This window comes from Odocoileus virginianus, chromosome 17 (genome assembly GCF_023699985.2).
Source record: "Odocoileus virginianus isolate 20LAN1187 ecotype Illinois chromosome 17, Ovbor_1.2, whole genome shotgun sequence".
Classification (NCBI taxonomy): Eukaryota; Metazoa; Chordata; class Mammalia; order Artiodactyla; family Cervidae; genus Odocoileus; species Odocoileus virginianus.
This window is the reverse complement of record NC_069690.1, coordinates 45,613,805-45,635,489: the sequence shown is the minus strand read 5'-3', so window position 1 is coordinate 45,635,489 and position 21,685 is coordinate 45,613,805. Positions and strand designations below refer to the sequence as shown.

General features: G+C 52.0%; 1 protein-coding gene across 4 annotated transcripts in view; it reads right to left on the bottom strand.

The window, feature by feature from the left end:
* Positions 1 to 21,685, bottom strand: part of MPP3 (MAGUK p55 scaffold protein 3) — a 27,646-nt gene extending 5,961 nt beyond the window's left edge. Inside the window, exons 1-16 of one of the 4 annotated variants that reach the window (XM_070479694.1) lie at positions 21,452 to 21,683; positions 21,062 to 21,138; positions 20,189 to 20,245; positions 19,830 to 19,948; positions 19,585 to 19,662; positions 18,268 to 18,348; positions 17,885 to 18,022; positions 14,228 to 14,309; positions 12,635 to 12,720; positions 10,792 to 10,866; positions 7,214 to 7,410; positions 5,107 to 5,171; positions 3,300 to 3,320; positions 2,042 to 2,083; positions 434 to 598; positions 258 to 338 (exon numbers count right to left, since the gene is read on the bottom strand). In XM_070479694.1, the coding sequence (XP_070335795.1) occupies positions 258 to 338; positions 434 to 598; positions 2,042 to 2,083; positions 3,300 to 3,320; positions 5,107 to 5,171; positions 7,214 to 7,410; positions 10,792 to 10,866; positions 12,635 to 12,720; positions 14,228 to 14,309; positions 17,885 to 18,022; positions 18,268 to 18,348; positions 19,585 to 19,662; positions 19,830 to 19,948; positions 20,189 to 20,213 (1,255 nt within the window). In that variant the 5' untranslated portion in view covers positions 20,214 to 20,245; positions 21,062 to 21,138; positions 21,452 to 21,683. Of the gene's footprint in view, positions 1 to 257; positions 339 to 433; positions 599 to 2,041; positions 2,084 to 3,299; positions 3,321 to 5,106; positions 5,172 to 7,213; positions 7,411 to 10,791; positions 10,867 to 12,634; positions 12,721 to 14,227; positions 14,310 to 17,884; positions 18,023 to 18,267; positions 18,349 to 19,584; positions 19,663 to 19,829; positions 19,949 to 20,188; positions 20,246 to 21,061; positions 21,139 to 21,324; positions 21,377 to 21,451 lie in introns of those variants that run through there. The other 3 variants (XM_070479698.1, XM_070479695.1, XM_070479697.1) reach the window with 3 other exon arrangements.

Below are 21,685 nucleotides of genomic sequence, written 5' to 3'. Positions count from 1 at the left end.
CTGCATACCCCACCAATCACCCACACGAAGCTCCTCACTCCCTCACACTGCTCCTCTGGGTCACACCTTCAAACCTTTGCATTTGTTCTCTTGATACAGAGAACTCATTCTTCTCTGCCTGGAAAACTCCTACTTACTCTTCAAAACCCAGCATAAAAGTCACTGCTGCTGAAGTCAAGGCCCCAAAAAATCTTCGTGTGCACACACATGTGCATGCATGCACATACACACAAACACACACACTCGGACCCTCTTACGTGGAATGGCAACACCAAAATGCTGAGGGCTCTCTGCCACCACCTTCTGTTTCAGCTCATGTAGTCGGGCTCCCAGAGACCCTAAGAAACAAGAGAAAGGCTGCCAGGTTCCAGCTGGGCTCCCTCCCTTCCCCTCCGGGGAGGAAACCTGCCCATTCTCTGGAGATGTCACCTACCAATCAGAACCACCAGGCGGGGCCGCTGGCCAGGCTGGTGCTGGTACCTGGTCACCTCCTCGTAAGTTGGCAGCTCCGGAGACTCGGCCACTGCAGACGACTTTCCCTCCTGTGGGCTTCCCAGTCTCTCTCTGCGGCCCAGCCGGAAGCTCCTCCGAAGACCAGCTTGGAGAGAAGGGCAGGGGGACACCGTGGTATTTGTCCCAGCATCTCCCTGTAGACTTTCTCTACCTGGTCAGACCTGGAGGTGCGACTGAGACCCACTGGCCTCTCCCAACCACCTCCTGCCGCAGGATGCACCGTAATATGATGAAAGGGGGACCACCTGGCATCCAAAATTAGGGTTCAAGGCTACTATCTTACTTGGCATGTGACTGACCTCAGGCAAGTCATCACCCCTCTGAGCCTCAGTTCCCCTATCCATGAAAGGAGACGCAAATCTACAAAAGCAATGGGTGCTCCTAGATTGGATCCTGGGTCAGGGGAAATGCTCTAAAGGACATTACTGGGACAATGGGGGAAATGTTGATATGAACAGCATAAATTTTTCTAAAAAATAAAATAAAAAAGAAATTCCCAGAATTTGATAATAGCCCTGGATTATAAGAAAATGTCCTTGTCCTTACAGAACACATGCTGAGCTATTTAGGGGTGAACGGAAATGATGGCCGCAACTAGCTCTCACATGACTCAGGGTGGAGGATTAAATGTGTATATGCGGGACTTCCTTGGTGGTGCAGTGGTTAAGAATCTGCCTGCCAAGGCAGGGGACATGGGTTCAGTTCCCGGTCTGGGAAGATCCTATATGCCTCGGGGCAACTAAGCCCATGCACCACAGCTACTGAAGCCCATGAACCTAGAGCCTATGCTCCACAACGGGATAAGCCACTGCAATGAAAAGCCCCCACACCACAACTAGAGAGTAGCCTCTGCTTGTCGCAACTAGAGAAAGCCTGTGTGTAGCAATGAAGACCCAAGGCAGCCAAAAATAAACACCTTAAAAAAAAAAAAAGACTTCATAGTCTTAAAAATGTGTATATGCAGAAAAAGAGAATGATACAGATAATACAGCAAAGTGTTAACGTCTGGTGAACCAAGGTGTAGAGTATATAGAAGTTCTTTGTACAATTCTCACAGCTTTTCAGTAATCTTGAAATTACTCCTGAATGAAAAGGTTAAAAACCCTTCACCTGTCTCTAAAGGCCTTTGAAAAGATTTACCAAAATAAAAGAAGCAACGGTACTTTGGAGACTGGTAAAAGGCGCCACTGCCGTATAGGGGTGGAAAAAATGCTGAATAAACTACAATTGGGGTTATGGTAACAATAAAATTGGTACTAAAGTAGGGGTCCTTGTCCAGGGTGCTGCTCCCAATGGCTGGATGAAAGTTGGGGGCAGGCTGGGGACCCCGGGGCCAGGGCAGGCTCAGCTTGGCCTCTGGCCAACAGAGGCTGAAGGGAAACGTGGGTCCCACAGACTCAGCTGCTCGTGAGGGGCTCCTGGGTCTCAGTCACCTCTCCCTGGCCCAAGAGCCCGCGATGGGCTAGGTGGGGTGCATGGGTGGGGAGGGGTGTTAAGGCAGGGGCAGAGGAGAGCCCCCATTACTTACCCACGTAGTGTCCTTTGAAATACCCCTCACAGTCACAGGTCTCTGGGAACCAAACAGAGAGAGGGAGGCCGGTGAGCCAGGCTGGACACACGCCCCAGCCCAGAGGTACCCGGCTGCGGGTGGCCAGGCAGGACCCTCTGGGATGGAGCCTCAGAGGGGCTTGGGACAAAGGCCATGTCCCAGTCAGCCCTAGGTAAACATATTCCTCTGTTTCACCCAGTGCTCCATGCTTAGGCCACAAACAGCCCTTCCAGACCTGGTAGGGGTTCGGGGTCAGCAGGCCCCATTCCAGCCCCTCTGAGTTAGGGCCCGTGAGGATACGGAGGATACACTCGCCCTGCCCTCCTGTCTCCTGCCCGCTGCCCAGGCAGGTCACGTGACCAGCCCAGCCGGAGTCCGGGGAGAGCTGGGCCCGTGTCCCCACCAGCTCTGCGTGCCTGAGGGAGCAGAGAGCTGGGCCCGTGTCCCCACCAGCTCTGCGTGCCTGAGGGAGCAGAGAGCTGGGCCCGTGTCCCCACCAGCTCTGCGTGCCTGAGGGAGGAGAGAGGTGGGCCCGTGTCCCCACCAGCTCTGCGTGCCTGAGGGAGCAGAGAGCTGGGCCCGTGTCCCCACCAGCTCTGCGTGCCTGAGGGAGCAGAGAGCTGGGCCCGTGTCCCCACCAGCTCTGCGTGCCTGAGGGAGCAGAGAGCTGGGCCCGTGTCCCCACCAGCTCTGCGTGCCTGAGGGAGCAGAGAGCTGGGCATGTGTCCCCACCAGCTCTGCGTGCCTGAGGGAGCAGAGAGCTGGGCCCGTGTCCCCACCAGCTCTGCGTGCCTGAGGGAGCAGAGAGCTGGGCCCGTGTCCCCACCAGCTCTGCGTGCCTGAGGGAGCAGAGAGCTGGGCCCGTGTCCCCACCAGCTCTGCGTGCCTGAGGGAGCAGAGAGCTGGGCCCGTGTCCCCACCAGCTCTGCGTGCCTGAGGGAGCAGAGAGCTGGGCCCGTGTCCCCACCAGCTCTGCGTGCCTGAGGGAGCAGAGAGCTGGGCATGTGTCCCCACCAGCTCTGCGTGCCTGAGGGAGCAGAGAGGTGGGCCTGTGTCCCCACCAGCTCTGCGTGCCTGAGGGAGCAGGTCGGTCCGGCTGGCAGAGCCGGGAGAGAGATGCCAGGAGGGGTGCCTGAGGGGCACAGCCCCCCAAGAGGAGGGGGTGGAGGGGCTTGTTCAGACAGTCTACAGAAAAGGGACCTTGTCCATGCGCACAGGGGACAGATACCAGGCCTACCTTTGTCACAGGGCTCATCATCTGCGGTTTGCACAAAAGACAGATGGAGCAGCGTTAGCAGAGGGAAACTGGGAGGCCCTGCCACCAAGAGGCAGCCACAGCCTCGGGTCCTCGGGAGCCCTCCATCTGTCCCCTCTTTCTCTCCTCCAACAAACCTGTGATCTGAGCTGCGGTGCATTATTAAACCAAGACTTGCTCTAATTAGTCTTCCTGTGTGTGTCTCATTAGCGGCCCAAAGAAAGCCCGCTCATTACTGGCATAAGCAGCCTCAGGGCCAACGTACTCAGCAGCCCCTCCGACTTGAGAGCAAGTCTGGAAAGGCGGCCACACAGCCTAGAGAGCAGCTCGCTGAAGGGTGTCTGCGGTGGACTGGGACCTGTTCCCGCTTTTCTGGGGTTTGGGACTCGCCTGGGTGAGCGCAGATGCTGGTGACGCACAGCACAGAGCAGGGCAGCAGGCCAGCTGTGTCCAGTCACCTGGTGTGGTTCTAAGCCCTCAACTTGGCCCCGAGCCCCACTCTCGACCCCCGGCTAGAGAGGCCATCCCCTGACGTTTCTTCACCACCAGGGGCTCTAACCTGGGGGCTCTGGAACCCTGTTCCCAACCCCACTCCCTTGACCTCAGGAGCCTCTGTTTAACTATCTTGGAAAAAAGGATGATCTGACTCCACTACCAACCAGAGCTGTTGACGATTACAAGGCAAGAAGGTAAGTGTTTTGTAAAAGGTAAGAGCTGCACAGAGTAAAATTCCCAGGTAAAATACAAGACACTAAGTTAGATGTGAATTTCAGATAAACAATAAATACTTCCTTAGTATAAGTGTGTCCCAAACTACTTTATTTCTTTTTCCAGGCTTTAAAGTTTTTATTTTGTTTTGGGGTATAGCCGATTAACAATGTTGTATGTCTTCTAAGACATACAACATTGTTAATCGGTGGTGGAGAGGGAGGCGGGAGGGGGGATAGGGATGGGGAATACATGTAAATCCATGGCTGATTCATGTCAATGTATGACAAAAACCACTACAATATTGTTAAGTAATTAGCCTCCAACTAATAAAAATAAATGAAAAAACAAACAAACAAACAATGTTGTAGTAGTTTCAGGTAAACAGCGAAGGGACTCAGCCATACATATACATGTAGCCATTCTCCCCCAAACTCCCCCCAACCACATCCAGACTGCCACATAACTTAAGCAGAGTTCCACGTGATATATAATAGGTCCTTGTTGGTTATCCATTTTAAATGTAGCAGTGTTTACATGAGAATGTCCCAAACATTGCATGGGATATACTTATATTAAAAACCGATTCATTGTTTATCTGAAATTTGAATTTAACTGGGCATAATAAAAGTCCTTTACTTTTATTTACCAAACCTGGCTGCTAACACAGAGGTGTGAGATCACTCACAGCCATTTCCAACCCCTTCCAGCATCAGTGGTTCTTACGTTGTCAGGGTCAGGGGGCCCCTTGGGGATCTAAGGAAAGCTGTGGAGCCTTCATAGATAGACCTCACAGACACAGCACAACACACACCTGCACACGATTCTGGAAGCGGCATCACCATGCCCTGCAGTGTTTTCTATGGGCCCCAATATAGTAGCTCCTCTCCAGGGAATAGCTCCCCGCCACCTACCCCCATTTCTCCTCCTCACCCTCAGGAGGCCTGAGAGCTCAGACAGGAGCACCCGCTCCAGCCCAGCGTGTGCTTCTTCCCCACATGACGTCCCAGGGCCCTAGGGTCCTAACCACAGCCCCTCTCTGAACTGCTTCCCTGAAGTGCCATCCTGCCAGGCTACTCACAGGGGGGCTTCTTGAGGCTCTGGGGACTCGGCAGGGTGCCTGTGGCTCTCCGGTAGTTCAGTCGCCTGTGGGGACAAAAGGGGATGGGCAGGCCAATGAGCTGGACCAGAGAATGAGTCAGAGGGAACCTTCTGGAAAACTCAGGGAAACCAAGGCCTGGGTCCCACAATGGGGTACAGCCTGGCACTCCAAGGGCCTGCTGGCTTCACACTGAGTTCCAGTGAAGAGGGACATTTGCAAGGGTGCTCACAGGTTCGTGAGGGAAAAACTAAGCTTCTTGCTCTGAGAGAAGCTTGCCCAGCCTAAGATGGTCATTCACACACACAGGGGGCACAGCCCAGTGTCCATGGTCAGTGGTTGGTTGTTACTTTCCCAAAGCTGATTCTCAAGGAAAGGAAGCCCCTTCTCCATAGTCACTCGGCTTCCCCATCTCGGGGGAAGCTCGGAAACAGCAGAATGACTCTTGGGAGAAGCCAAGGGCAAAAGCTACTCTAATTTAACGCTTTAACCACCCTCTTCCCAACCCAATGGAGAGCTCAGCCTGGCACTTTATGTGGCCTTCAGTGGAGAAGCAGCTTCCAAGGCCTCATCTCTGAGCTGAGAAAACACCCAGGGCTCCTGGAGGTGTCTAGATTTCCACAATTAAATGCAGCAAGAGTGCCTTCCCCCACAACCTGTGAAGCCGAAGATGCAGATGGGTCCGAGGCTGCCCTGAGGAAACAGAGCAGCAGTCTTCAAACTCCAGCCCCTCAGAATCACCTGGAATATCTGTTAGAACAAGAGCTCAGACTCTGGCCCTGGGGTCTCTGATTCAGTAGGTCTGGGACAGGGCCCAGGCAGGGACTGGCTTTTCTAACAAATTCCTAGGGGATGCTAACGCGCCTGGGGACCACACCAGGAGAGTCATTGAAATGGATGAACCCTGAGGTTTGTAGATACAGCATCATTCCACACCCCTAAAATGGAAGAGGGCTACAACTCTCAGGAGAGGCATTGCAGGCATAAATGCCACACCCTCTGACCCAGGGTTTACAGTTCTGGAAATCTAGCCTAAGGAATCAATTTGAAATATGAGGACCAGACTATGTGCAAGATAATTATTACAGCCTTGTAGCAGTGAAACATTGAAGAGAGCTTCAAAGTACAGCCACGGGGAAAAAAAAGAAGTCATTTGAAGTATGACCTTTCTTCCATGAAGCCTTCCATGCTGGCCCAGACTAGGGCCAGTCCTCCTACTAAGACCTGGTATCCTCCACCCTCACACCCATCACATTTATATAACCATGTGTGACTTTTCAGCTAAACTGTCAGCTCCTGCAGGGTAGAAACCATAGTTGCTGCCTGTGAATAAATAGTACATCTCCTGATGAAATATTATATTACCATTAATTAATATTATATTGTGATTAATTGGGCTTCCCTGGTGGCTCAGATGGTAAAGAATCCACCTGAAATGTGGGAGACCTGGGTTTGATCCCTGGGTTGGGAAGATCCCCTGGAGAAGGGAACGGCTACCCATTCCAGTATCCTGAACTGGAGAATTCCACGGACAGAGGAACCTGGCAAGCTATATAGTCCATGGGGTCGCAAAGAGTAGGATAGGACTGAACGACTTTCACTTTCACACTCTTCACTATTAATTAATAGTATAGAATAAATACTTCTATAGTAATGTTGGAAATGCTCACGTCAAAATGTTAAGTTATCAAAAAAAAGAAAACGTAAGACCTCAAATTCTATATGCACCACTCACATAACAGGCACAGGAAGGAAATAAATTATGCTGTTTAGATAGTGGTGAGACTGGGTAATTTTCTTTTCCTTACCCTCCTCTCCTGTATTTTTTATTTTTCAACTTGCCCTAAGTAGGCATTATAAAATATACATTAATTTAATAGTATAGATTTATATACGCTGACTAAAATCTCAAACAGCCATCACTACTGATGATAAGAGAAGAGCCAACACAAGCACAATTGGTACTTTGCTTAGAGAAAGACACCCTGTGGGCACCCCCACCCCGGGGTTTGCTAGCAGTGATTTGGGGCTCTGTTATGCCTCCGACCACTCTAGAACCACACCCCCTTACAACACGCCCCAGACCCACCTTTCCTGGAACTGCTTGGAAGGGATGAGGCCAGCTCGAAGGTTGGTGTCCCCCACTCGCTTGGCCTGCCACCACGTGGGATCATCCTGACTCACCACCTCCAGGACCTGCCTGCGCTGGAAGGGCAGCCCTGCCTCCTGGCAGGGAATGGCCCGGTCCTCCCGAGGGTTGTAATGGAAGAGGGCCCGCATGAACACCTGCAGGGGAGGAGCTAGGTGAGACGGCCCGAAAGCACTGACGTGTCTGTGCCATATGGAAGGCCGAAGGAGGCTGTTCACAATTAGGAAGAACAAGCAGGGTCAAGAAGAGAAGGCTAATCAGAAACCCACCACACCTATTTTCTTACTGTTCTTCAATAATTTTTAACATCCCACTCGGGAAATCCATCAAGAATCAAAAAAATGGGGACTTCCCTGGTGGTCCAGTGTTTAAGACTCTGCCCTCCCAAATGCAAGGGGCCCAGGTTCAATCCCTGGTCGGGAAACTAGATCCTCCATGCTGCAACTAAGAGTTCACCTGCCACAACTAAAGATCCGGCATGAGGTCGCAGAGAGGAAGGAGGATCCTGATTGCTGCAGTTGGGACCCGGTGCAGTCAAATAAATAAATAAATGCTTTAAAAAACATCAACTTGTTAAGCTATTTAAAAAAGAAAGAATCAGAAAACAATTCATGGATTTTCATTTCCAACCTAAACATCTCCTTATGAACCTGACCTGCTGTCCTTACAATAGCCTCTCAGCCTACACAAAGCAACCATTAGTCCTGGGAGCAAAAAAGCAAAGGAAAGCACAATTTCTACCTCAAATGTTATTTCTGATGTGCTAACTGCCCCTAATGATGTCAGCAGCCATCTGTTAAATAAGTAGTCTAGATGTTTTGATAAGAACACAAATATCAATGAACTACTGTTACCGATTCATCATCACTTTCCAGTGGGTAATTGACAGTCACATCTTTGACAGTTCAGTCCTGCCTCATCAGTCACATACTTGGCCAACCCCCAGCTCTCTTCTGTACCCAGAAGCCATCCCTCTAGAGAACAGGATGGGAACAGAATTTTGTCCCATTTCTTCATTCTCTTCTATAATTCAGTGGCATGGATTTATTTACTCCTACTTCCAAATCATTATGGCCCAATTGCTTTAACAGCAAATAGCGGGGGGAAAAGCCAGAGGTTTTCTTTAGACAAATCCAAATCCTTTAGGTGCCAAGCAAAGGATATTCAGTTAGACAATAGTATGAATTTTCTGGCCATATATTAATATTATGAGGACAGGGACCCTCATTTAGCCATACATGTCACCAGGCTCCCAGGCACTCAAAAGAAGGCCAGCCCTGACCAAGCATCTAGCTAAAAGAAAAATATTCAAAAAGGATGGACTAAGAGATAGGCTACCCATTTTGTCCTCCAGGAAAACTAAATCCTCTCCTTGTATCACGTTAGAACCTGCAAAAGCTGAATATGGAGACCACACCAGCTTGTCCCAGGAAGAACAACCTTCCATCAGGTATTATGTGTGCCCTGGGATTCAACTGAAGGTACAAATAAGAAATCATCATATGAAAATGATTTCTTCATTTGCATAAAAAAACCATTAAAGACATTGTCTGCTATTAATTGCCATTCATCAAAATATTTATTGACATCTTACTCTATGCCAAGTGTTTTCATGCCCTATCTTTCCTGCTCCTGGTCCTGGGAGGTAGAGGCGGAAAATTAGTTTTCTTGAAAAATCAGCATGCTTCCTTCCATCTTCCGATGAGAAGTATGTAATTCATTATGCTCTCCTTTTTGCCTTGGCTGCCAGAAAGTTCAGATCCAAGTTTACTGGGAAATCAGAGTAATGCCTCTTCCATCCTCCCTACCACCACTTCAGCTCAGGGCTTAACAATCTCTCACCTGGGCTTTTACAAGAGACTCCTACCACGTGCCCTGGACCCCATCTCCACCCTCCTCCACACACTGCCCTAGGGAGCTTTGTAAAACACAGATGTGATTTCCATTACTTCCCTCTCAGAACCTAAACAAGCAAAGAACACCAAAAAACTAAATACCTTTAGGAGCTTCTCACTGCCTATGAGGTTGTTACTTGGCCTGTGAGGTGCCTTCCCGTATTCCCCAGGGCCTTACCTTTTCAGCGCACCCCACCCTGACTGCCTAACAACTTCCTCCAGCCACTGGGATCTGCTCCCCCTAATCCAGAAGGGAGGAACTGCTGGGAATTAACCCCTGGGGTACAGCCTGGTGAGAGTCGGTGTCTAGATTCCCCCCCACAGCTCTCCCAGCTCTTAGGAGGAAAGGAGGAGGCATGGTCTACAGGGGACACCGAATTCTGAAGCAGGATTAAGTTCTGGTTGTCTGCGGTGGTAACTTGCTGAGAACACACCCTTTGTTGCACTGGCTGCCTTCCCTTCCCCAACCCTGTTCTGGTGTTTCCTGGGGTCACTGTCAAATAAACAATTTGCACTCGAATCCTTGCACTGGGGTGGGCTTCTGAAATCTAAGCAGGGATTATGCCAAAACTCTGAACAAAGCATTCAAGGCCATTCAGACAGAACCTTAACCCACCTCCCAGCACACCCCACCCTTCTCCTGGAGCCCCACACAATGCGCTTTCTCATGGACCTCACACTCCTCTCTGCCATGTCTGTGAGCCCCCGCTTATGCAGACCCTTCTGCCCGCCCTTCTCTTCTCCCTCTTCTTCTAGGCTCACTGCCAACCCTCCTATTATGTGCCACCTTCCAAAGTGCCTAGGGACTTCCCTGATGGTCCAGCGGTTAAGAATCCACCTGCCAATGCAGGGACACGGGTTCAAGCCCCAGTTTGGGAAGATCCCATATGCCTCGGAGCAACTAAGCCCATGTGCCACAACCACTGAGCCCTAGAGCCCTATGCTCTGCAACAAGAGAAGCCATTGCAATGAGAAGCTCGTGAAACACAACCAGAGTAGCCCCCGCTCACTGCAACCAGAGAAAGCCCACGTGTAGCAATGAAGACCCAATGAAGGGGAAAAAAAAGTGCCTAGAACTCTGCTGCAGTCCATGGGTCACAAAGAGGTGAACGCAACTGAGCGACTGAACTGAGAACTCTGCACAGAATTTTCCTGAAGCACTTATCACATAACAAGGAGACACTGGGTTCCCAGCCTCCCCTACTGAACCAGGAAACCTCTAAGCTACTAAGCATCCTGGTCTCCAGCATCTGGCAGGGCGCTTGGCACAGAGCAGGTGCCCACCAAAGGTAGGCTCCACCAGGAATTAAACAAATGGCAGTTACTTAATTGGGCCTGAAACTGGAACATTTGTTATCTTCTCCTCCTCTTCATGGCCTGGCTTTTCTACTTCAATTAGAAGAACTTTGTCTTTTATTAGTAAGCTACGTCAAATCCTGTTTAGAAGAGATGGGTACAAACAAATGAATCACATGGTGACTGAATTACGGGTCTCTACCGAGCACTTGCTCTGAGGACCAGATGGATGATCTCTTCCCGAGTGACTGTTTCAAAGACAGGGCTGGAGTCCCGCCACCCCCACCACCCCCCTTGCCCACTCCCCTGCCTTCAGCTCCCCCATACCTTGCTGTCCTTTAGGCGGTCTTCCTCCTGGGTGGCTGGGATGATTTTCAGGGTGATGGATCCCTGGGACTGCGCCTGAAAGGAGCCAGCACATGACCATATCATCTCCCAGGTCTGACCCTCCAGGACATCACATGTTACCTCCAAGATCTGGGAACTCACATGCAGAAGGAAAGTTGGACGTGCGGCCTCCCCTGTGACCCGCCCTTCTGCGGTGGCACCCAGCTGAGTTAACTCAAGCATTTTTATGGGACAAAAGGACAGAACACTTTTCTCTTGTTTGGCCACGCCACGCAACTTGTGATATCTTTGTTCCCTGACCAGGGATCGAACCTGGGCCCCAGAGAATTGAAGGCGTGGAGTCCTAAGCACTGGAGCACCAGGAAAGTCCCCAGAAGATTTTAAATGAGAACTCGAGAACAATGCCTACAACAAATACAGCTCTCCCTCTCCCTCCTGACCTCTAGTGCCCCCAAGCGCTGCCCTTCTTTTCTCTTGGGTTATTTTCACATCATCGTTCAATTTCATTTTCCTGCTTCCTGCCTGATTTGGGGCTGGTTCCCAACCAGCACTTCCCTGTTGACCTGCATCTTCCCAGTCTCAGGCCACTCCATCTTCCCCAATCTCAGGTCCCCCTCCCTTCTACCAGAGACAGATCCTGCACCCCACGTGGGGACCCATGGGGAAGCACATGTCAGCCCATTGGAGCACATCTCACCCAATGCTGTCCCTGATCCCGCCTCACTCTGGAACATGGGAGGCTGGTGCCCCGAACCAAGGGAAAAGGAGAGAGGGCAGAAAGACTGAAGGGTCTGCCTGTAACCAGGGTCCCCTATAGTAGGGGCCTTAAAGAGTGGGCCTCCAAACTTGAGATCCCATTTCTCATTGAGATCTCATCCCATTTCTACCCCCACAAACCATTAGAAGTTAGCAGTGTCATGTTGGGAGAGGATGCCTGAGGATTATAGAGCTCAGAACTATGACAGGGGCTTTTTATGATTTCAGTTTCGAACTGAAATCCCAGAATGGACTGAGAAGGTTGTTTCTATCCCAGCACTGGCTACCCTAGAATCCCCTCACAGTTGTGAAATGCAATGCCCTCTTCTGGATGTTTACATCCTAGTGATAACCACGTCTTGGTTGAGAAACCATCCCTACCCCTATTGTACAGGAAAGGAAATCAAAACTTGATGATTTGATGACTTGTCCATCAAGATTGCACAAGGCACCCCTGGTGGCTCAGTTAGTAAAGAATCTGCCTGCCAATGCAGGAGACCTGGGTTCAATCCCTGGGTCAGGAAGATCCTCTGGAGAAGGAAATGGCAACCCACTCTAGTATTCTTGCCTGGGAAATCCCATGGACAGAAGAGCCTGGCGGGCTACAGTCCATGGGGTCACAAAAGAATCAGACACAACTTAGCAACTAAACCACCACCACCACCAAGGTTGCACAATTGTAACATGATGGAGACAAGATTCTAACCCAGGACCAGCTGACCCCAAAGCCCTTGCTCTCCTGTGCTACAGCCTTTTACTCCATATTCCTCAGCTCTTTGGAAGAAGGGATCCTTTCAAGAGGGTCTTCTAGAAGGGTCCTCAGGAAACAAGGCTGGGGGTAGGGAGGACAGCTAAGCTGAAGACAGGGTCTGAGAGAGGCAGGTGGTCTGGACAACAACCCCCGCCCCCTGCCCGCCCCAGTGCAGGGCACACGGTTAAGGTCACTAGGCCTGCAGTCTCCCCATGAAAACAGGGAGACTGGGCTAGATCAGCCCTGGCTCCAGGAAGCACCCAGCTCTGGGTCTCTGAAGAACCACCGCACCCCCAGCTCACGCATGGCACGGACCAGAATCTGGCTAATCTCGTCGGGCCGCTTGTGCAGGACTGTGATCCCGTTCACTTCCCGGAGCTCGTCTCCAACGTGGACCAGGCCTAGGAGACAGAGGGGCTGACGGTCAGCACAGCAAGGGAGACAAGGTTCCCAGAGCATGACGTTTTGGGCACCTCTGGCACCCACCTACAGAACCCAAGCGGGGGAGATTCAAGGCTTAAAGGTAGTGGATGGGACTGGGATGAACTTATCTCCAGGTGTGCTGGGTGGCTCACCCCAAATCACAGCCTCACAGCAACCTGGTGAAACCCCCCAGTTTACAAACAGTCAGCTGAGATTCAGAAAAGCGATGCAGCTTGCCCAAGGCCACACTGCTAAGAAATTATGGAGCCAGTGCATAGATGCAGTTACTTGGCTATAGAAAGCCTATGTTCTTTCTGCTGTCACCTCTGCTTCTTTAAAAATATCATTAACTCTTCCCCTTCCTGTGTGTACAGACATAACTCCAAGGACAGCCTTCTCCAATTTTACATGAAAACTGAAGGGCACCAGAGAAGATGGAGTCAAGAGTGTTAGACACAACCGTCTGTTGGCCTCTGCTTTAATGACAAGCAACTCTGCATATGGGGCCCTATCTGCCACTCAACATGGACACTGGTCCAGAAGCAGCAGCATCACCCAGGATGCAGGAAGGGCTGCAGAAGTCCTGGGCACCCCTTAAGACCTGCTGAGTCAGAATCTGCATTTTAACAAGACATTTGGGTCATTTCCGTGTTTGTTAATGGGAGGCACTGGTCTTAGGGCTCCCACCACAGTGGGCCCCAGACTTTTGGGGGCAACACTCCCCTACACCAGGAGATCTGCCTCCCAACTTAGTCCTCCACACACCAGAGATTCTTTTTCTTTTAACTTTTTATTTTATATTGGAGTATAGTCGATTAACAATGTTGTCAGGTTCAGGTGTACAACAAAGTGATTCAGTTACATATGTTCATGTATCTATTCTTTTTCAAATTCTTTTCCCATGTAGGATATTACAGAGTACTGTGCAGAGTTTCCTGTGCTATATACAGGAGGTCCTTGTTGGTTATCCATTTTAAATATAGCAGTGTTTACATGTCAACCCCTAACTTCCTATCTCCCATCCCGCCCATCCTCTCGGGTAACCATAAGTTTGTTCTCTCAATCTGTGAGTCTGTTTCACAACAGTAATTCTTAACCTGTTTTCTACTCAAACAAATCTGGGACATGAACACCCTCCCCGTGGTAACTGAGGCTGGCTAAGGCAGCTGGGGTGTCAGGAAAGAGTGTCTTGCTCCCCAGTTAGGATTTACCTACCAAGCTCAACTACCACAATCCCCAGGCTAAACCAACGCACAAACCCTCCTGATCTCCCTCAAAGGACTCCATGCCGGACCTATTTTCAAACAACTAAATTTTCTACTGGGCTTAGGAAGGAGAAGAGAATTTCAGTCCCACTCCCAAAAAGTAAAGCACATCCCGAACAGGTGAGCCAATGGGAGAAGGAAAGGAGACCCATGACCAAAGGAGGAAGGCTGGGGGGACCATGGCCATCACCGTGGCCAGGCCGGCACTGATGCCACTCACCGCTCCGGTCTGCTGCGCCCCCTCGCATGATCCTGGCCACCACAACAGCCCCTGAGTGCTCATCCCGCCGGATGGTGGCCCCCTGCATCAGAGACAGAGCAGGCAGGCCCCTAAGAAGTAGCCTCGAACCTCAGACTCTGACTCTCTGGACCGGAGAGAGCCTCCCCCTCCCACCCCTGTTCCTCCCTCTGCCACCCCAGCGGGGACAGCCCAGCAGGCACCTTGCCATGCTGAGGACAAAATAAAACCAACATCTCAAATTAGTATAGCAAAGCACTTTAAACAAAGCATGACTGTAACGCTGTCACAGCCTCATGTGACAGGTAAGCGACAGGGACACAGAGAAGGTAAGCAGCTTCAAGGTCACCCAGCTTTCTGGGATGCCAAGTGCAGTGTTTTCTCTTATCACATCACAGCCCTTGCCTCTTGCAAAGACATTTAATCATGAGGAGAATACGTGCCAGCAAATTCTCAACCTGCCTTGAGCCAATCACGGGGTTGCCAGGCCTTCTGTTGTTGCCAAGGGGAACCAACTATGTCCCAGCCAGGGCTTTGGGACCAGGGACTTGGCCCCCAAAACACGGCAGGGATGATGTCTAGGATGAGAAGGGTACTTAACGAGCTCTCATGCACCAGGCAGGCTGGGCAGTGGCGGGGCAGGGCAGCAGTCAGGAGTTGGATGGCCCTGGGTGTGAATCCACCCTGTCATTTACTAAGAACAATGGCCTTCTTTTAGCAAGGAAGCCTCTCATCTTCTCTGCAACTGTTTCCTCTGGGGTGTGGGAAAGCATTTGACTCTCAGGGTTGTTGCAAGGTTAACATCAGATAATACAGTCCCGGCACTTAGTACACAGTAGGTGCTCAATATGGGCTTCCCTGGTAGCTCAGCTGTAAAAAATCCACCTGCAACACAGGAGACCTCGGTTCAATTCCTGGATTGAGAAAAATCGCCTGGAGAAGGGGTAGGCTACCCACTCCAGTATTCATGGGCTTCCCTCGTGGCCCAGACGGTAAAGAATCTGCCTGCAAGGCGGGAGACCTGGGTTCGATCCTGGGTCAGGAAGATGCCCTGAAGCAGGGCATGGCAACCCACTCCAGTATTCTTGCCTGGAGAATCCCAATGGACAGAGGTGCTTAGCGGGCTACACTTCATGGGGTTGCAAAGAGTCAGACACAACTGAGCGACTAAGCACAAGTGTTCAATACATGCTAACCACTAATTATTGGCTGTAAGTGCAAACACACTGGCACACTTAATTATTAACTTCATTTGAAATCCATAAAATGAATGTTGCTGGAAAGAGAGACCAGCATCTAAGAACCCTGTGGCTTCTTGCCCCTCAGACCATCAAACTTGGCAGCATCTCTGTCCATCCTCTCCTCCTCTTCCCCAAGTCAGCAGAGGGGATCCTCCTGGCTAGGCTGGTCCCTCCACCTCCCTCCCTCCCTCTCCTGCATTCTCAACGCCCCCTCCCCAGTGGCTCCTTCTCCTGGTCCTAAAAATCTTATCAAGCCTGTCCCAGCATTAAAAATGTGGCAGCCCCATCCAGTGGATGTCAGTCTCCATTCCTTCGAAGCAAGCTTCTCAAAGAGGCAGCACGCATCTGCTCTGACTCACTCCCTGCCAGCCTCAAGTGCACCAGCAAAAGGATCAGCGACCCTCGAGCTGCCATCTCAATCGCCACGCTCAGTCTCCTCTCTCTGATCTTGATTCGCCCTTTCCCTGGAATGCTCTCTTAGCCTGGGCCCTGGTGACACCCCTCTCATGGTACTTCTCAGTGACCAACTGGTCTCCTTGGCTGAGTCTTCCTATATCTGTCTTTTAAATGTTGATTAAAGGGCCAGCACTTGGCCCGTGTCCTCTCCTTGTCTCTTTCTATACATGTTTCACCCAGGTGGTCTCAGCCTCTCAGGTGCGATTGTAACCCCTTCTGGATGCTGGCAGCTACCAAGTCCACATCTCTACACACCTAAGCCTTTATCTCCTGGACATCTCCACTTGCGGGCATCCAGGCCTCTTGAATTCAATGGATCCTAAGTTTCTCTTTATTCCCCCTTTTGAATCACGGTCCCACTGCCCACCTGTTATCCCAGCTGGACTCCTTCGCCTTATATCCAAGATGCCTCCCCAAACTCCTGCCCAAACTGGGACAGTCACAAAGTGACATTAGTTTTATTTCTGATGTATTTCTTGGATTCCTCTTCCCTCTTCCCACAAACCAAGGTCAAGCCCTCTCTGCAAATAAGTCCTCTGCAAATAAGTCCCCTGCTTCCGGTCTCGCCCTCCAGGTGACTTTCTACTTCATAGCCAAGGTGATCTTTCAAACTGAAAATCTGACCATTTCTTACTTAAAACCCTTCAGTGGCCCCCCCACTACCTTCAGAGTCCAGGCAAGCAACTGTGAGTGACAATCCAGGCTTTACACTCTCCTCATGATCTGGCCTCACCTCTGTCATGCTTGACCTCCAACTTGGCCAGTTCGCTGAATCTACCATGCCATTCACCTTCCCATGGCTCTGCTCATGCATTTCTACTGGTAGAATGCCCTTCTTCTCCCCCTTCCCTCTGGAAAAATTCTGTTCTTTTTCTAAAAAAAATTTAGCATGGGCATCACTTCTTCCAGGACACCCCAGTTACCACCTCCTATAAACTCTCAGAGGGCAACAACTAAGTCTGTTAATTTTTTTTGGCTTTGCCATGGAGCACGTGGGCTCTTAGTTCCCCAACCAGAGATTGAACCTGCAGCCCCTGCATTGGAAGGATGGAGTCTTAATCACTGGGCCACCAGGGAACCCCACAGACTAAGTCTTAATCCTCTCTGAACTGCCCGCACCTAACATGGCAGGCACACAGGAGGGTTCACGATGTGTTTGCCGAGTGGATGGATGACTGCCCCCATTTTGAAAGTAAAGAACCAAAAGCAGAGAAGAACCCTGGGCAGTTCGCAGAAGCGGTTCATCTGAGGTCACTTGGTGAAAGTTGACAGTGAAGAAAGCTAGCTGTGGTATTCTCTAGGGCATGCCCTCAGTTCTCTGGACTGCTGCTACTTCCCTCCATCTAATAAACAAATCTGTCCCTTAGCTCGGTAAATCAATGCTGAACCGGGACCAAAATGATAACAATCTGTCAACTGCAAAGAAGAATGGCTGCTACCCTAGGTTTCCTCAGAACTCAGAATAGAGGTTGGCCAACTTTTTCTGGAAAGGATCAAGTATAAATGTGTTATGCTTTGCAGGCAACACGGATTCCGTTGAGTCTGCCGTTGTCATGTAAAGGCAGGGCCCCCAGACGACATGTAAATGAACTGGATGGCCAGGCACCAATAAAACTTTATTTACAAACACTGACTGGGCTGGGTTTAGCTGTTGGATCATAGTTTGCCAGCCTCTGGTTCAGAGCATGATGATCAGGGCTGCCCTGAACAGTTGTGCAGGTTCTTGACTGCACAAAGGAGCTTGGCCACAGCAAAGGGAGGCTGAATCCACCCAGAGAAAGGAGTACTCTGCACACGGTGGTGTCACAGGGACTAGCGGCAGCCCTGACAAAGCTGCCATCACTTACTCCAAAGACTGCAGTGGGGGGGTCCCTTCCTGGGTTTCTCAGTGGGTGGGTGGGAAACAGGGAGAGCATGGGGAAGAGAGGTGAGAACCACATACCAAGGGTTCCTTGTTTTTCACCAGGCGGACAATCTTCACTGATTCTTCATCAAAATCCTCGTCGATGTTATCGGGCAGAGGGGGGAGAACAGGGTCAAAATTCTTCTGGGCAACTGTGTCGTGTACCATGAGCATGGCCTGTCATGAAAGCAAGACAGCAGAAGGGCTAGCCTCCAAAGCACATGGGGGTCTGGGGGACCTGGCCAGGGGGCAGTGGTTTGGGGTCCCGGATCTCATGCCAGAGAGATGACCTCCCCAGACACTTAGGCAGAGGAACCCTAACTCCGAAATCTCCTTTCCTCAGTTTCACGGCCAAGCACTCCTCCTATCCCCACCCCGGGAGACACAGATGCATGGGTGGGCAGGGACTGTGGCGTGACTACCCTGAGGTGGGGGGTGGACAGCAGCTGGAGCAGCTCCCTCTCGTCACTGTGCACGGAGGCAGCCTGCAGCTCCTCCATCACCTGCAGGGGGAGGAGAGAGAAGGCCACAGATGGCTGCAGGTGCTGCGAGCCTCCTGGGAGTCACCCAAGCGGAAACCCTGCTCCCTGGGCCCCCCAGCACCAGGGGGGCACTGGACCCTCAGTCACCCCAGGACTGTGGCTCCCGGGGAAGTCATTCCAGGGATCAGAGAGCATGAGAAGCCTCTGTAGGCTAATCCTAATGGGAGCTAATTTATGAAGGCTTTCCTGGGTGTTGTTTGCCTCACGTGGATTAACTCTCACAACAAACTAGATGGAGCAGGTACTATTATTTGGCCATTTCACTGGTGAGAAGTAAATGAGAGAGATTAAATATTCTGCCCAAGGTCCCCAAGGTAGTGAGTGGCACCATCAGGACTTGAACCTGGGCTTATCTAGCTCTATTGTCTCTACCCTCACCATATTTTCCAGATGAGGAAATTGGGGCTCAGAGAGGTTGAGTGATTTGTTTAAGGTCACACAGCAAATATTAGAAGCAGTGCTGAGCCTAGGAGCCTGGCAACCTAACCTGCTCCTAATGGCATCTCACAGGCAAGAAAGGCAGGGAATCTGCCCCTATCCCTCACTAGGCTATCTGCTGGGGTGACGTGATTTTATTCAGAAACAGGCTTTAGTAATCAACTAGGACAGCTTTTTCAATCATGTGACACAAAGGACAGGTTCACAAGAAATAAGGAAGGATTCCTTTAAAAAAAACAAGAAGCCTGGGAATTCCTTGGCCGTTCAGTGGCTAGGACTCGGCATTTTCACTGCCTGGGGCCCAGCGATCAAGGCCCAGGGTTCAATCCCTGGTGGACCCCACAAACCACACAGGAGCAGCCCAAACAACAAAAAACAAAGCTGCAAGTCCCTGGACCCAGGACTTCACACTGGGCCTCCACAAAGCACAGATATGCAGTGTGCATGTTTGACCTGATCTTGTCGCCAGCCCTCAACTGTTTGGGAACTGCTCTCATCACAGCTGGGAAAACAGACTTTCTCGGGAACACACAGTAAGTGGGTGTCACCATGTCGCCATGGCCCCTGGCCCTGTCCAAAGCTCATCAGTTTCTCCCTGCCTATTAGGAGGCCCAGGGAAGAGGTGAAGGGGAGGAGACTTTCTTCACCTTGGGGCTCCTGAGCCCTGATGGTCCCTTGCTAAACAATGGCAAGCAGGCCAGATGAAGGAGCTAGGGGTGGGAGAGGGGCTGAGGCCAGAAGGAGAAACTGGGGGCTTACATCTTCGGCGAGGGCCACAGCGCTGTGCAGGACGGGGGTTGGACTTTGCCTCTCGTAATAGCGAAGCTTCTCGTGAATCTGCAAACATAGCCGAACTCAGGCTGGGGCCTCCCAAGGCAGCTGCCCAGATGTACCCTGGATGTCACACAGCCCACCCACAGCTGTGAGGATGCCTGGGGCTGCAGATCAGGTCATTCAGAGGGCAGCATAAGGGAAAGACCTTCCTGGGGCAGAAAGGACTTTACCTTCATTAAATAACTGAGGCTTTTTTCACTGAAAACATCCCTCAGAAAGCCCATCTCTTCCTTGTGGTTGGAGTCAGGTCTCAGCTGAGAGGTCAGTAGTGCCAGGGTTTCATGCAAACCTGAGGATGGAGTGAGAAAAACACAGTAGAGCCAATGCAGTGGCTACTTCCTGCCCCAGGGACCCCGAGCGGACCCTCCAACCATACGTCAGCCCTGCCGGGGGCACATTTTCTCCCCCGGCTCTCATTCCCAGGGCTCCGAGCCAACAGCGCTGGCAGCTGCTTTCTTTGCTGCCCCGGGTTGCTGGGCAGGCTCTTGTCTTCAGGACTGTGGCAGGCCCGGCCCCGGGAGACACTCACCGGAGTCCTCAGACAGCACCGGCATGTCTGTGCTGCTTAGATCTCTGCCTGTGGATTCTGGGAGAAAAAGAGGGGATGGGGTGGGATCTGAAACCCTGGCAAGCTCATTCATTCAACAAACAGTGATTACACGTGTACTGTGACCGTCCATTACCAATTCGGGGACAGAAGGGATGGGAACAAATCCTCCACTCAGTTTTTTCAGAGAGGAAGGAAAGAAAAGCAAGTTTGCTGAGTCCTCCCAATGTGTCAAGCACTGTCCTGGTGATTTCATATGACATTTTTCTTAATCTGTTCAAAGCCCTGAGGAACGGATGTTAATATTTCCATTTACCTGATGAAGAAACAGAGGCTGTGGAGAGGGGCGTTCAGTAAATTGTAGGTCAGAATCTACACTCCATTGGCCCTTCCAGGCAGGTATCAGATGAGAAGTGGTCCCTGCCTGACAGCGGGTGCTCTCCTCCACAGAGCCCCCCTCCTCTGTGGCCTTCTAAGGGGCCTCTCTCAAGTCTCCCGACTGTCAACAAGTACCTGGCTGGGCCTACAAGCCCCTCCTTCCCCACCATTCCCAAGCCCCAACCAGAAGCGATCCTGCCCCCAAAATAGAGCGTAGAGAGGAGGTGGAGAAAGGAGAGTCGTGTCTACTATGCCGGCGGGGGGAGCCCTATCTCGGCAGGCCCCCCAACGTGTTTTGCAGCACGTGGATCTCAAAAAGTCCTCCTTCAGAAGGGGATAAGGAAGAGTAATGATTCATTCATTCCGCAAACATGGAGCCAGCCCCACAGCGCCCGCCCGAGTCCCGCGGACACCAAGATGCAGAAGAATGGTCCCCGGCCCTCTAGCCACCGCCCCGCCCCCCTACGCCAGACTCACCCTCTGGCTCCTTCGAGCTGTGCCCCCCACTCCCCCAGGCAGCCAAGCACAGACTCCGGCTCGCTTTGGGAAGGAACCTGTGGGACCACAAGGAGCGCGGCTGGGAGAAGGCGAGGCAGGACCTGGGGGACGCTGGGGGCTGTCTCGGAGGATGCGGGCCGGCAGGAAAGGAGCGGTGCGCATGGAGGAGGGGGTAGGCGCGGAGAGGAGGCCAGGGACGGAGGGGCGGGGACTGAGGCCCCCCCCCCAACCCCCGCTCTCACCAAGCTGGGGGGCTTCCCTGGGCCGCGAGGCTGCCTGTGCCTGAGAGGTGGGTCTCAGCCCATCCTCCCCTCCTGCCGGGCCCCTACGGCTCCGAGTCCGTGGTCCATCGCCCGCGCCGGTTCCTACCTGGGCGAGCCGGGGTCTCAGCTCCAGACCCGGAGCCGCGCGGGTGCCGGGAGCCTCGGCGGCCGCTGGCTCCGCCTTCCCGGCCCCTCCCTGCCGCGGCCGCGCGGGCGGGGGTGGCGGAGCCGGAGGAGGCGAGGCGTGGGGAGGAGGAGGGGGAGGGGGCGCGCGGGGGGGAGGGGGAGGGGCGGAGGGCGCCCGCGGCGTCTGGCACCGCCAGTCCCCTGCCGGCCCCAG